This window comes from Engraulis encrasicolus, chromosome 15 (genome assembly GCF_034702125.1).
Source record: "Engraulis encrasicolus isolate BLACKSEA-1 chromosome 15, IST_EnEncr_1.0, whole genome shotgun sequence".
Lineage (NCBI taxonomy): Eukaryota > Metazoa > Chordata > Actinopteri > Clupeiformes > Engraulidae > Engraulis > Engraulis encrasicolus.
Genome location: NC_085871.1, coordinates 8,508,058 through 8,522,012, shown reverse-complemented (window position 1 = coordinate 8,522,012; position 13,955 = coordinate 8,508,058). Strand labels below are relative to the sequence as shown.

Genomic DNA, 13,955 nt, shown 5'->3' with positions numbered 1-13,955 from the left:
GCTTTTATTTACATTCAAGGTGAGGAGACTACGCCTGTATCACCACTTGGCTACTGGCCATAAGGGAGTGGTGTCATCTTATGGGTTATCTGAATGGGGTTGGTCTGTATGCTCTGTTGGTTGGATCTGTGCTTCCAAAAGTTCTACTGGGACCCATTTTTGGACCTAAGAATATTTTTGCACTGCCCCAACACATTTTCCAAACATCATAGGGCTTTTTTGTTTGTGAAATGCACAGGAAAAGTAAATACATTTTGTAACCCATAGGCACACGTGAATACTATTAGCCTGACCTAATTATGGAATGATTATTAATGTGTGAAAGCATACATTCAAGGTTTTATGTAAACAGTCCCTTCTCTCCTCAAACCTCCTTGGGGTTCCGTACCCCCAGTTTGGGAACCAATGAGGTTAAATCATAACTGACTGTTAACATGGCGTGAAGGGCTGTGGAGTGCAGAGTGGAGAGAAAATGCTTATTGGAATGTGTGCAGTGCACTCTTGTTGGGCTGGTAGAAAATAACAGGCTATAGCTTCAAATGCCATAAGGCAACTAGTACACAATTTAACTGTAGGCTAGTTGGCAGCATTGTTTAATTGAAAAAACACATAACTGACTGTCAACATGGCGTCAAGGGAATGTGTGCACGCTTGTTGGGCTGGTAGAAAATAACAGGCTATAGCTTCAAATGCCGTAGGCAACTAAAAAGTCACACAATGTACGGTTATTGTAGTTGGCAGCATTGTTTAATTGAAAAAACAAAATCCACAAGCAAAAAGACGACATAAGAAAAAAAATGAAAATCACCTTGTGGGTCCAGCGCAGGTTTCACATACACAGTGCATGGTCTAAAATAATGTGCTCACCTCATCAGAGTTTGGCATGACAGGTCTAGGTCCAAATCATTTGTTAATTAACAAGCTTCAGCATTAACATTCGCAATTAATTACAATCATTTCATTGGGCCACAACTGACTCCATAATAACAGAACACATCGTAATGAGAGGGGGAGATGATATGGGACTATATTGATATTAGATAGCCATTATGTTGTATTGCACATGCTTTGATCCTGTGATGATGCCAAATGAAGTCAAGTATTTCCTAGGATCTGCCTAGGGCTGGGCTGGCCATCTGGCATACAGTGCCTTTTCCTGGTTGGTCAACAGTCCTCAGGGGTTGCTTTTTTTATTGATTGATTCCTTGTTTTTTTACAGATCTGTTTCCAGTACTGGAAGCAATACTAAGTAGTTTTTGTCTTTGATTTTCACACTGGCTGGAAGTGAAATTGGCTCTCAAAATGAAATACAGAGAGATGCATCCCTCCTCCAAACTCACTTGGCGTGGTTACAGCACATTACATTATACTTAGCTGGCGCTTATCCAAAACAACTTACAGTTAGTAACAGGGTACTGGTTACTGCCCCTTGAGCAATGTGGGCTTGGGTGATTTACTCAAGGGCACTTTACCAATGGATGTGGGAGACGTAAGGATGGGATTCTAGCCCTCTGATGTTAAGACCACTGCCCTGACCACAGCTGCCGCCGCAGCACATAAGAGGGAATAAGTAATTCAGAATCCGAAGAGCCTTTCAATCTGTAATAATTTCATGAACAAATGCAATGATGTTTAGAAACGCTACTCTCAGTACAAAAAACTGTGTTGCTTAAATGCTGTTTCATCACTGTTGTTTCACTGGGTGTTTTCTGTCTTTATATTTTAAAATTTACTTGAGGGAGGCAAAAACAATAAAAAGTTAAAAAAAAAAAAAAAACTAAAAAAAAAAACAATGGAGTGTAGCCTATGCACAAAATTACTGCAACAAGACAAAATGAAATATTTTATCAAAAGAAAAGGACAACTGAGTATAGAGGAATAATAAATATCCGGTTCGGGTATGCACGATTTCACATTTTACATATAAGCATTTCAAAGTTCTCCTCTCCTCACAAAGGCACGGCACACTACCAAGCGGTGTATCGCCCAAGACTAGACACGAAATCCAAACATCGCAAGTCACCCAGGAGTAGCTCATTCTAGAAGGTTAGTTCATCGGAAGATTCCATTTCTGTTATTTTTGTGTGATCATTGAATGAGCTCCTGTGGACAGCAACAAGAAAAAGCGAATCAAGGGAAAATAAATGTACATGATTACTATAATAACAACATACAACACAAAGTGTCAAGTAACAAATTAACAATATCTTCAAAATATCCAACACTTTGATACAAAATCCTGTGCAGGAACTCATATTCTACTGAACTAATGACTGAAAAGCAGAGGTGGGCAAACAGGCATGAGAAAGTGAAAATCTTGCCATTTATTCTCTCTGCCTTTATTTGTAATACATGCACCCTAGTACATGGTTGTAGTCTAGAGCAGTGTTTCCCAACCAGGGGTACGTGTACCACTAGGGGTACGCGAGCACATTGCAGGGGGTACTTGGAAAAATGTAATTTTAACAAATACATGGAGCTTAGTTACATTGGGATAGAGAAAGCGATATAAAACTTGACTTAGGGGATACTCATGGCACAACGAAAATGCTTAGGGGGTACACAAGACAAAAAAGGTTGGGAAACACTGGTCTAGAGGTGTGTTGAGTAGGAATGGCTGGTTGAATTGAATTACTTTCTGAGCCCAAAATGTCCGCCTCTGCTTACACATTACAACCATTATTACATTATTACAATATGTTGTAACCATTATATTAGTGATTGATAAGTGATAACACACTTTACATTATTTTATGGTGGAGACCCCTCCTCAGTTCTATACTATTTTAAGAGCATAATGGCTCATAGTTAGTTAGTTAGTGTTAGTGCCGATACTGCTTGTATTCAGTGTCACATTCATGTTCATGTCGTGCAGAGATGTCAAAAGTTAAAAAAGAAACAGTTTCTTTCCAACACAGGTAAATTATCTGAGTAAAAAGTAGACCTATGCACTTGTCTTACGATCAGCTGACTCTGCACTGATTGGATCAAGTTTGTGGTGGATTCTTGATAGGTTTTACGTGTTTTTCAATAGCAACAGTCTATCTACCTCATGATGTACAATAGCTTAAATTATGTAATATCATGTGCTAGTGTTGTACTTAAACTGAATTTACTTTTACTTTTAACATCTCTGATGTAGTGTGTACCGTGTTTGTTGTGCTCGTTATTTCTTTTCACAACATTGTGATCAGTTTGACCAGTTGGAAGTGTTAATAGTTCGATGAGTGAATTACTCTGTCAGTTCCTTTGAAATCTTACACAAACATTCTACACAGTCTGGGAATTCTGAGAACTTTCAATTTGGCAACGCTCTAATCATATATGTGAACGCACTCCTCAATGTGTTAAGGCCTACTGTACTATTAGTACATTTAGAGTAATTATCAGCCAGGAACTTTCTGTAAATTTTACAGTCAGTTTCTTACACAGGTTCTAATTTTAGTTAAAGGTTTGACATCAGGACTGATAAAGGTGATACTGATTAAGGAACTAAGCGTAGATCAGTCCTGTGTGTCGTGTGAGAAATATGGCATAGTAGTGATGATGGCCACTGACTTACGTAGTCAGACCACTGTCATAGACACAATAGTCGATGATAAATGATGTTAGGTAAGTTGTAAATGGATGGCACTTAGATTGCAGATTCCCATACAGAGTATCTGATAACAGTTCAGTATCCAAACAGTTGTATCTACCATAATGTGAGCCACAAATTAAGAGTTCAGCCCTTCCCTTCCCCGAGAGGCCACCTTTCATAGGCTTTGCATAGGTAAATATACTGTAGGCATATGCGGGCGTGCCAAAGTGCCATCTATTGTTTTGCCTGTCGTCAATCATCTGTGATTAAATATTTGTGGTGTGCGCTCAAACACACATCGTCTGAGTCTGCCTGGTAGCTGCCGCGGTTGCTGCTGGCCTGTGAGCCGGGATCTGGCCGGATGCACTGGTCGTCATCCTGCAGTCGCAGGGCGGAGAACAGGTACGCTGGGGGCCTGGAACAGGAAAAATGTGTTACATTACTTTACATTACACTCAGTTGACACGCACGCGTGCATACACACCCACCAACACACCCACACACACACACACACACACACACACACACACACACACACACACACACACACACACACACACACACACACACACACACACACACACACACACACACAGAAAGTGAAGACAAGAACCACTCCCGTGGCAGCTGTGTGCACATGTGAGCATCTATGTCTGTATTAATGTGTGTGTGTGTTTGTGTGTATGAATTTCTCTGTGTGTGTGTGTGTGTATTTATGTCTGTGTGACTGTGACCCTTTAATCCAAAGTGGCTAACAGATATTGCAGGGTATTGGTTGCTGTCCCTGGAGCAGTTCTGAGGAAAGGTGCCTTGCTCAAGAGCACTTCAGACATGGAGGGAGGAAGGGAATGAGGTGAGGGTGGGGGTTGAACCTGCAAGGTGACGGCTGAGAGGGGGATGACAAGTTACAAATGGGGGGCATTTTTTAATACTAAAGGGGGGGGGGGGGTTATGCTTCAGGTTTATGATGAGGTCAAGGGGGCGTTTGTTCAAAAGGTTGAGAACCACATGGCCTGGATCAATGACAATCTTGACAGCCATGCTCCATTTGCACTTGCACTTGCACTTGCATTGAAAAACATCAAAGGAAAAATGAGGGTGACAGTACCCACCTCCTCCTCGTCATCCTCTTGACAGTGATGAAAATCGCTATGCAGATGAGAATAACAACCGTTCCCATGGCTGCGCACACCACGATCACCATCATGGAGTCTGCCTGTGGATCATGACACGCGAACGCACACACACGCGCACACACACACACACACACACACACACACACACACACACACACACACACACACACACACACACAAAAGTAAAGACAAGAACCACACTTATGGCAGCTCACAACACCACCACCATCGTAGACTCTGACTGTGAACTATGTATGAGTGCCTGTGTATGTGTGTGTGTGTGAGCATCTATGTGTGTGTGTGTCTGTGTGTGAGCATCTGTGTGTGTGTGTGTGTGTCTGTGTGTGAGCATCTGTTTGTATGTGTGTTTGTGTGTGTGTGTGCATGTGTGTGTATGAGTGTCTGTGTATGTATGTATGTATGTATGTATGTATGTATGTATGTATGTATGTATGTATGTCTGTCTCTCTGTGTGTGTGTGTGTGTGTGTGTGTGTGTGTGTGTGTGTGTGTGTGTGTGTGTGTGTGTGTGTGTCTCTGTGTATGTATGTGTGTGCGTGTGTGTGTTTGTGTATGTGTCACTCACCGGTTTCTCCAGTAGGGGGCTGCTGGTAGAGGCCAGGCTGCTGCTGCTGCCGTTCCCACAATGCCTCAGTCCCGTGCTGAGGCGACGCAGCGGTGTGAAGCCCCCCTCGCACTTATCACTCGGCACCTTGCGGTAGCTGCACACACACACACACACACACACACACACACACACACACACACACACACACACACACACACACACACACACACACACACACACACACACACACACACACACACACACACACACACACACACACACACATACATGAGTGAGCCTGTGTGTGTGTGTTTGTGTTTGAGTTTGAGTGAGTGAGTGAGTGAGAGACCGGTAGAAGGACAACAAATCTAAGTGTGTGTGTGTGTGTTTGCATTTGCGAGTGTGTTTGGGGGGTGGGGTGGTAGTTTTTGCCTTACCCTAAGGTTTCCAGTTCCTCCACCACACCGTGAACACACAGCTCCAGTTTTTTGGCCACGAAATCTGCCTGTTTCACACACTCTGAACTGTTCTGATGACGATAATAACCATAGTCACTGCAATGGAAGAAAAAAAAGACAGGTCATTACTTAATGACCTAAATCAGACTGCCTGCATGCATATCATACTGCCTGCATGTATATCAGACTGACTGCATGCATTAATGCCTGTCTCATGAGCCTACTTTTTTTGTTGTTGTAGCTATTCAACATTTTTTGCTGTGCGAAACGGTTCATTGTATTGTACTGTATATTGTATTGCATATACCGCTGCCAAATTTGTCTATGTGTTCAATGTATGAACAGGACGTACTAGTATATTCCTGAGTAAGATTTCTTGGTATGCATACTCAACCACCAATAAAACCTAATCTGGTTTTAAGTGTGAATCGTTCAGATTAGATAAATGAACGATCAGAATAAACCATCAGATTGTGATAAATGTTTATGATCGTTTATGCTTATGATTACCTATAATGGTGGGTGTCTTCTCATTCTGATTGACACCTTCATTTCTACTCCTCCACTTTTTACTCTACTGTACTCTGTCCTACTCTACTACTACTCTTCGGATGTGTCAAAAGTAAAAGTAGAAGTAAAAGAATAAGATGCTACAGGACCCTTCCAGCACAGAGGAACTCACCATGTTGCGCTACAGTCACTGTAATACAGAACCTGTCTTACGATCATCTGATTCTGAGTTGATTGGATCAAATTTGTGGCAGTTTTGTTTTAGGATTTTGGACACAATCTATCTACTTGAGTGTAGGTAAAGTGGAATAACTGGTGTAAGGGCTATGTAATAGCGTGTGCTGGTGTTGTACTTACACCATAAATTTAGCTCTACTTTAACTTTTGACACCTCTGCCATGCCACTACTATCTATGTACAACCCACCACATATAATCCTCCCTGGTACACGGGCAAGGTGTTTGCCTCCTGATCACCACGTAGTCCCGCCCATTCCTGCAGACGGACTGCCTTCTCAGCCTACGGTAGGTCTCCTTGTAGCCCAGGACGCAGCCATTGGTCGGTGAGTCCTCATCAGCCCTGGCATGAGCCAACCAGTACACGTAGTCCTTCTCCTCACCTACAGAGACACACATGGCCACCAGATGGCGTTCTTTACCATGTAAGTACTATAAACATTTGCATGTTGTGTACATTGAGTGTATTAGGGCAGTCATGGGTGAGCGGTTAGGGCGTCAGACTTGCATCCCAGAGGTTGCCGGTTCGACTCCCGACCCGCCAGGTTGGTGGGGGGAGTAATCAACCAGTGCTCTCCCCATCCTCCTCCATGACTGAGGTACCCTGAGCATGGTACCGTCCCACCGCACTGCTCCCCATGGGGTGCCACTGAGGGCTGCCCCCTTGCACGGGTGAGGCATAAAATGCAATTTCGTTGTGTGCAGTGTTCACTTGTGTGCTGTGGAGTGCTGTGTCACAATGACAATGGGAGTTGGAGTTTCCCAATGGGCTTAAATAAAATACACCAGTAGGTCTTAGACTGGTGTCTGGCCCTCCCTTGAGGGGTGCCAGAGATTGGAGGGGGTCTGCAGAATTTTGTCTGCATTGAGGTTGTGACAAAACTTCTGCTTTGTGAACATTATAATTAGACCAAATCAAAGCCAAATTACTATAATACATTTTGGCCCCCATGTACAGGCATGAAGACATTGATTCTTAAGCAAAGGTTACTGTAATTAATATTGTCAGTGTGTATATACGTGTAGAAGTTTAAGAACCTCGGCCATACATACACAATGTACATAGCATGCAACGTTTTAGAATAGGGACACACACACACACGCACGCACGCACGCACACACACACACACACACACACACGCACGCACGCACACACACACACACACACACACACACGCACACATAGCAATAAGTGTGACAGCTCATAAAGTAGATGATAATCATTGTTTAACACCATGAATTGTAACACTGATAGTAATTTTTTGCTGCTCAATCTTCTCAGTCAAATTGTTTATTTCCCAGTATTTCTTCAACTTATTTCTGCAGAAAAACACTGGCAATAGCTGATAGCTGTGTTGCTGTTTGTTGTTTAAGTTGTCTACTGTCAGTAAGGGCAACAGCTAAGTCATAAAAGTCATAAAGGTTTAAAACAGACCAAATGGTGACCAAAACACTGTGATAGCTTTGTTTCTTGTTCTTACATACAGTTGTTTGTTTTCATGTTTGTTCATGTTGTTTTTTATATTAAAAAAGTTAACATTGATCAATGGTACCCCCCCACCCTATTTAGGGTCGTTTTATCCTTTTATTGACCAATTGTACTCTATGTTTGTCCTGTGTTGTCATGTGTTCATGTTGTCTTCCTGCACATTTAGGGTAATAGCTCCTTATGGGGACAATAAAGTTCAAACTGAACTGAGACCAAAGGAACTCACATTCTCATGTTAGCTTGTGCTCGTAGCTGGTAGTCACAGCAACCAACAAGAGTTTTGTATTTGTACCTCATGTGGTAGATCCACCATAATAGTGACCCATTGAAATGAAAGTGTTACCTTTTTGCTACAGTATACTGTATACAGTGTATTATTTGATATTGAAACAGACCAAAGTGACTTACAGTCTCGTGACAGCAGGTGTTCAAAGTTGATGGTGACAGCGACCCACATGGGCTGGTCGTCGTCCTCTGGCCGGTATCCCCACACGCTGATGTTCATGGTTTTGCTGCCTGGCTCCGACGCCAGGCCCGCGAAGAAGATGGGGTGGTCCGTGAAGTTATAGGACTTCCAGCACTGCCCCTCATCTGTGGAGAACCTGAGGAGAGGGAAAATGATGAAAAAAACCAAGAACATTTATTTACGAAGAAACATTTGGGCCTTGGCTGTGGGTCAAACAGATAAGGCACTACACTGTTACCCTGGCCAGTCTGGACCGAGGTCATTTAGCGACCCACCACCCCTCATTATCTCGTCCACTTGCTTCCTTCACCATCTCACACAATCTTCGCTATTATGCAGTAAAGACATAAAAGCCTGCTGCAGCCCCTAAACATTTTTCAGTATGTGAAGTTGTATGACTTCCAGCCCTGGACCTCATCTATAGATAATCTGGGGGAGGAAAAGACACATAAAAACTAAAAATACACACATTTAGGCCACGGCCATGGCCCAGACTACCAAAAATGAGCACAATTACTTTACATGAGTAATTGCAGTTGTTTATATTTCAGAAGCTTCGTCGAGTAGCATATATATCCATATATGAATCAAATGAACATCCAATTTCTACAATTATAACGTCTCTATTGTTCTCATCAATCAACGTAAGATCAGGCGAGTTTGGTGAATGATGGATAACATCTCCCAACACGCACACACACAGGCACACGCACACACACACACACACGCACACACACACACACACACACACACACACAAGCACACACAAACAACCAGCAAAAGCCCTTTACTTGATGGAGTTGATCTGCCGGTCCCTGTGTGACTCCACGGCCACTATGAGTCCCCCAGAGTCCAGGATGCTATAGTAGTGCGGCCCCTTCAGGGTGCAGAACCAGGTGTAGCCGCCGTCCCTCGAGACGTACACGTCAGGACGGATGGCCGACATCGAGTCCCCCACACTGCCTGCAGGGTTCAGAGGGCACACTGAGTGGGGCCATAAGGTTGTACAGTACTGGTATATGTACGTACCTTTCAACTGTCCTAAAGCCACATTTTACAGTAATTGTTATTTCGCTTCGTGCATTACGTAAGACCTGCTGGGTTGATGGATGGATTGATGGAGGGATATGTGAACAGAGATGGATGGATGGATAAATGGATTAATTGATGGATTGATAGATGGATGCATGGATTAATGGATGGTTAAAAGGAAAAATGATAGATGGATAGATGCATGGTTGATAAAAGGATGGAATAAATAGATGTGATAGTGGATGGAAGAATTAATAAATGGATGGATGGATGGATGGATGGATGGATGGATGGATGGATGGATGGATGGATGGATGGATGGATGGATGGATGGATGGATGGATGATGGATGCATGTACTGTAGGTACAGTGTATGTATGCATGTATGCATGTATGCATGTATTTATGTACAAACCCCAACTCCGGTGAAGTTGGGACGTTTGGTAAACAGTGAATAAAATCAAAATGCTATCATTTTCAAAACATTCAATCTATTCATTAGATGGAGAATAAGGAAAAGACAACATATTAAGTGTTAAAACCGAGAAAAAATATTGTTTTGGGGGACATATGTACTCATTTCTAATTTGATAAATGCAACACGTCTCAAATAAGTTGGGACGGGGATCAGTGAAATTTAGTAAACATCCAAATAAGATAAAACAACAAAGAAGAACATTTCAAAATTAATTGTACTGACGGACAATATAGGTGTCCAGGTATAAGATCATCTCAGAGAGGCTGAGTCACTCAGAATTAAAGATGCAAAGGGAATAATTACCATAGTTATTACATACATTTTTGAATTCCCTTTGATTTACCACGATTGAGTGTATATAAGACATATTTTTGTTATTAAAATCATTGGTTGTAGTCTCACTCTAGCACTCCAGGAATTAGAGCTATTGAAAATTGACCATATTAAGAATGCTTAATGCGTGCCAATGATACAGGGGTGTAACATTCTCCTAAGCACCTGAGCTCACTTGAAATAGACCCAGAAGACATGGGAAACTGTCCTTTGCTTACAGAAGTCAGCAGAAGTTGTAGAAGTTCATTCTTTTTTGACAATAATAGAGTATTGCACATCCTGTGCTACAGTGAAAATGGACCATCCAACTTGTGTTAGTGCTAACTTCAAAAGTCAGCCTCCATGATGGCATGCGGGTGCAGTAGTGCATTGGTTAAGATGTTCTCACTCATCTGTAGAGTTAAATTCAGTGCTGAATGGTATAAATGGGTTTTAAACAGCATGAAAAGCCACTCATGCATTATATTTTGAAGGGAGATCTTCGATTACTGCCACATAGTAAGGTCAAATTGCATTCTCTACTATGTTTTAACAGTTTGGCTCCATCATAAGGACCAGCAGGTGATAAAATGGTGGGCTTTTGGTCAAGACCTGTCACACTGTAAGCACTACAGAAAGGAAAACATTGCAAAACATGACAAAGAATACACCCACCATTTAAGCTGGTGAAATCATGTCCAAGATAGGAATTAACACTGTTTTTTATATAAAATCATCTCATCGGTTAATGTATTTAACTGGAAAGTGTTGTCTTTTGTTTTGTTTTTAGTCTTCCTCGACATTTGCTGCCATTTATTGTCCCCGTCCCAACTCTTTTGAGACGTGCTGGATTTATCAAATTAGAAATGAGTACATATGTCCCCCAAAACAATATTTCTCGGTTTTAACACTTAATATGTTGTCTTTTCACTATTCTCCATCTAATGAATAGATTGAATGTTTTGAAAATGATAGCATTTTGATTTTATTCACTGTTTACCAAACGTCCCAACTTCACCGGAGTTGGGGTTTGTAAGTATGTATGTATGTATGTATGTGTGTATGTATGTATGTATGTATGTATGTATGTATGTATGTATGTATGTATGTATGTATGTATGTATGTATGTATGTATGTATGTATGTATGTATGTATGTATGTATGTATGTATGTATGTATGTATGTTCAGTGTATATACAGTATATCACGAAAGTGAATACACCCCTCACAGTTTTGCAGATTTTTGAGTATACTGTATGTTTTCATAGGAAAGCATTACAGAAATTTAACTTTGACACAATGATTATTGACCTTTTAACAACATATTTAACCGCTTAAATTTCTTGTTCACTCAGAAAAAAACAAAATACAGCCATTAATGTTTGAACATGTACTCACAAAAGTGAGTACACCCCAGATTAAAATCCGGTAGAGAAGGGGCTATGTTGGCTCGAATCGTCTCGAAATGAAACGAAATGAAAAGGGATGACAAGGGAGGTCATCAGTGTGCGTTTCAATCTTTCTTTGCATTGAACTTTTACATTTTGAGTCTGCATCTGGCTTAAATAGATTGGTGTGAGATTTGAATGCAATCCTATGGAGAATATCATTATCTGCTTCAGTAGTCACAGTGCATGTTGACATGCATGTTTCTTTTAGGTGTATTTCAGATTGCCAATGTTGACAGCATTCATGCATCCCCAAACCATGTCAGTCCCACTACCATGCTTGGCTTATGAGAGGATACACCTTTTTTGTAAAACTCACTTGTTTACCACCACACATGCTTGACACCATCTAAAGCAAATTTGTTTATCTTGGTCTCTTCAGATCACACGACATGGTTCCAGTGATCCATATCCTTGGTCTGTTCATCTCTCTTGAGACCAAGATAAACAAATTTGCTTTAGATGGTGTCAAGCATGTGTGGTGGTAAACATGTGAGTTTTACAAAACAAGGTGTATCCTCTCATAGGCCAAGCATGGTAGTGGGACTGACATGGTTTGGGGATGCATGGATGCTGTCAACATTGGCAATCTGAAATACACCTAAAAAAACCATACATGTCAACATGCTCTGTGACTACTGAAGCAGATCATGATATTCTCCATAGGATTGCATTCAAATCTCACACCAATCTATTTAAGCCAGATGCAGACTCAAAATGTAAAAGTTCAATGCAAAGAAAGGTTGAAACGCACACTGATGACCTCCCTTGTCATCCCTTTTCATTTCGTTTCATTTCGAGACGATTCGAGCCAACATAGCCCCTTCTCTACCGGATTTTAATCTGGGGTGTACTCACTTTTGTGAGTACATGTTCAAACATTAATGGCTGTATTTTGGTTTTTTTCTGAGTGAACAAGAAATTTAAGCGGTTAAATATGTTGTTAAAAGGTCACTAATCATTGTGTCAAAGTTACATTTCTGTAATGCTTTCCTATGAAAAGATATACTCAAAAATCTGCAAAACTGTGAGGGGTGTATTCACTTTCGTGATATACTGTATGTATGTATGTATGTATGTATGTATGTATGTATGTATGTATGTATGTATGTATGTATGTATGTATGTATGTATGTATGTATGTATGTATGTATGTATGTATGTATGTATGTATGTATGTATGTATGTATGTATGTATGTATGTATGTATTGATGTGCTGTATACTGTATATGTATATACTGTATATGTATGGGATGGAGGGATGTATGGTTACCATGGGCGATGACCAGGCCAATGGCCGTTGGATCTGTGAGGGGCAGCATGGGGCTGATGTTGTTATAGTGACTGTGCTCTCCATGGATATGCAGATGACACTACACCACAGAGAGGAAGAAATGCATTATAACCGGAGATTCTTTAAGTATATAGACATATGCCAATGTAATAGGTTGCTATGGGCACCTAACATGACCAGGTTCCGGTCTGCCTATAGGGGCGTGTCATAATACTCCTAGCATTGAATAGAACAGTCCTTAGGTCTGCCTAGGTCTGCCTAAAGGGGGATTTCCCCCCCTCTCCCTTGCAATAATAGAACCCGGAAACAATGGGCCAATGGAACCTCTCTCTCTCTACTCTCTCTGTTATAACTGGTTACCTCATAATGTACACTGTTCTGCTCATCAGCAGCAGTGCTTGGTCATTGAAACAGCCTAACTACAGTAGTACTTCGGGTTGCCAACTCTCTGGGGAAAAAATAAGGGACACACCTCATTCACAGTGGGGTAGGGTGGGGATGGGGGGGTTATCTCTGGCATATTTTATTTCTTAGCTGCAATTTCCGGCATTTTAACCAAATTGAGTCCCGTTTCAGCTCAATGCTGAATCATACTTTGTTTTTAAATACGGAACGATTCCGTATTTCAAAGGATGGTTGGCAACCGTAGGAGTACTCCAATACCACAATGCTGCATAGACTCAGTAATACATCACAAATTGGTCCTTTTCTGGTAACAGTACATTTATAACAGGGGCCATGGCTGAAACGGTAGGGCACTGCACTGTCACGCCAGGGACCCAGGTTTGATTCCTGCCCGAGGTCATTTCCCTATCCTCCCCCATCTCTCTCTCCCACTCGCTTCCAGTCACCATTTCAAACTGTCCTGTCAAATAAAGGTATAACATCGCCCCCCCAAAGGAGAGAGAGGGAGAGAGAGACCTCCGCACACAGGCACACTCACGTTT

General features: G+C 41.6%; 1 protein-coding gene across 1 annotated transcript in view; it reads right to left on the bottom strand.

The window, feature by feature from the left end:
* Positions 1 to 1,798: 1,798 nt before the first annotated feature.
* si:dkey-159a18.1 (sortilin) overlaps positions 1,799 to 13,955 on the bottom strand; it is a 31,100-nt gene continuing 18,943 nt past the window's right edge. The window contains exons 12-20 of the mRNA XM_063217874.1: positions 13,952 to 13,955; positions 12,988 to 13,087; positions 9,234 to 9,405; positions 8,385 to 8,578; positions 6,678 to 6,870; positions 5,721 to 5,837; positions 5,302 to 5,437; positions 4,693 to 4,796; positions 1,799 to 3,995 (exon numbers count right to left, since the gene is read on the bottom strand). The exon at positions 13,952 to 13,955 is cut by the window's right edge and continues 94 nt beyond it. Coding sequence (XP_063073944.1) covers positions 3,833 to 3,995; positions 4,693 to 4,796; positions 5,302 to 5,437; positions 5,721 to 5,837; positions 6,678 to 6,870; positions 8,385 to 8,578; positions 9,234 to 9,405; positions 12,988 to 13,087; positions 13,952 to 13,955 — 1,183 coding nt within the window. The 3' untranslated portion in view covers positions 1,799 to 3,832. The remainder of the gene's footprint in view (positions 3,996 to 4,692; positions 4,797 to 5,301; positions 5,438 to 5,720; positions 5,838 to 6,677; positions 6,871 to 8,384; positions 8,579 to 9,233; positions 9,406 to 12,987; positions 13,088 to 13,951) is intronic.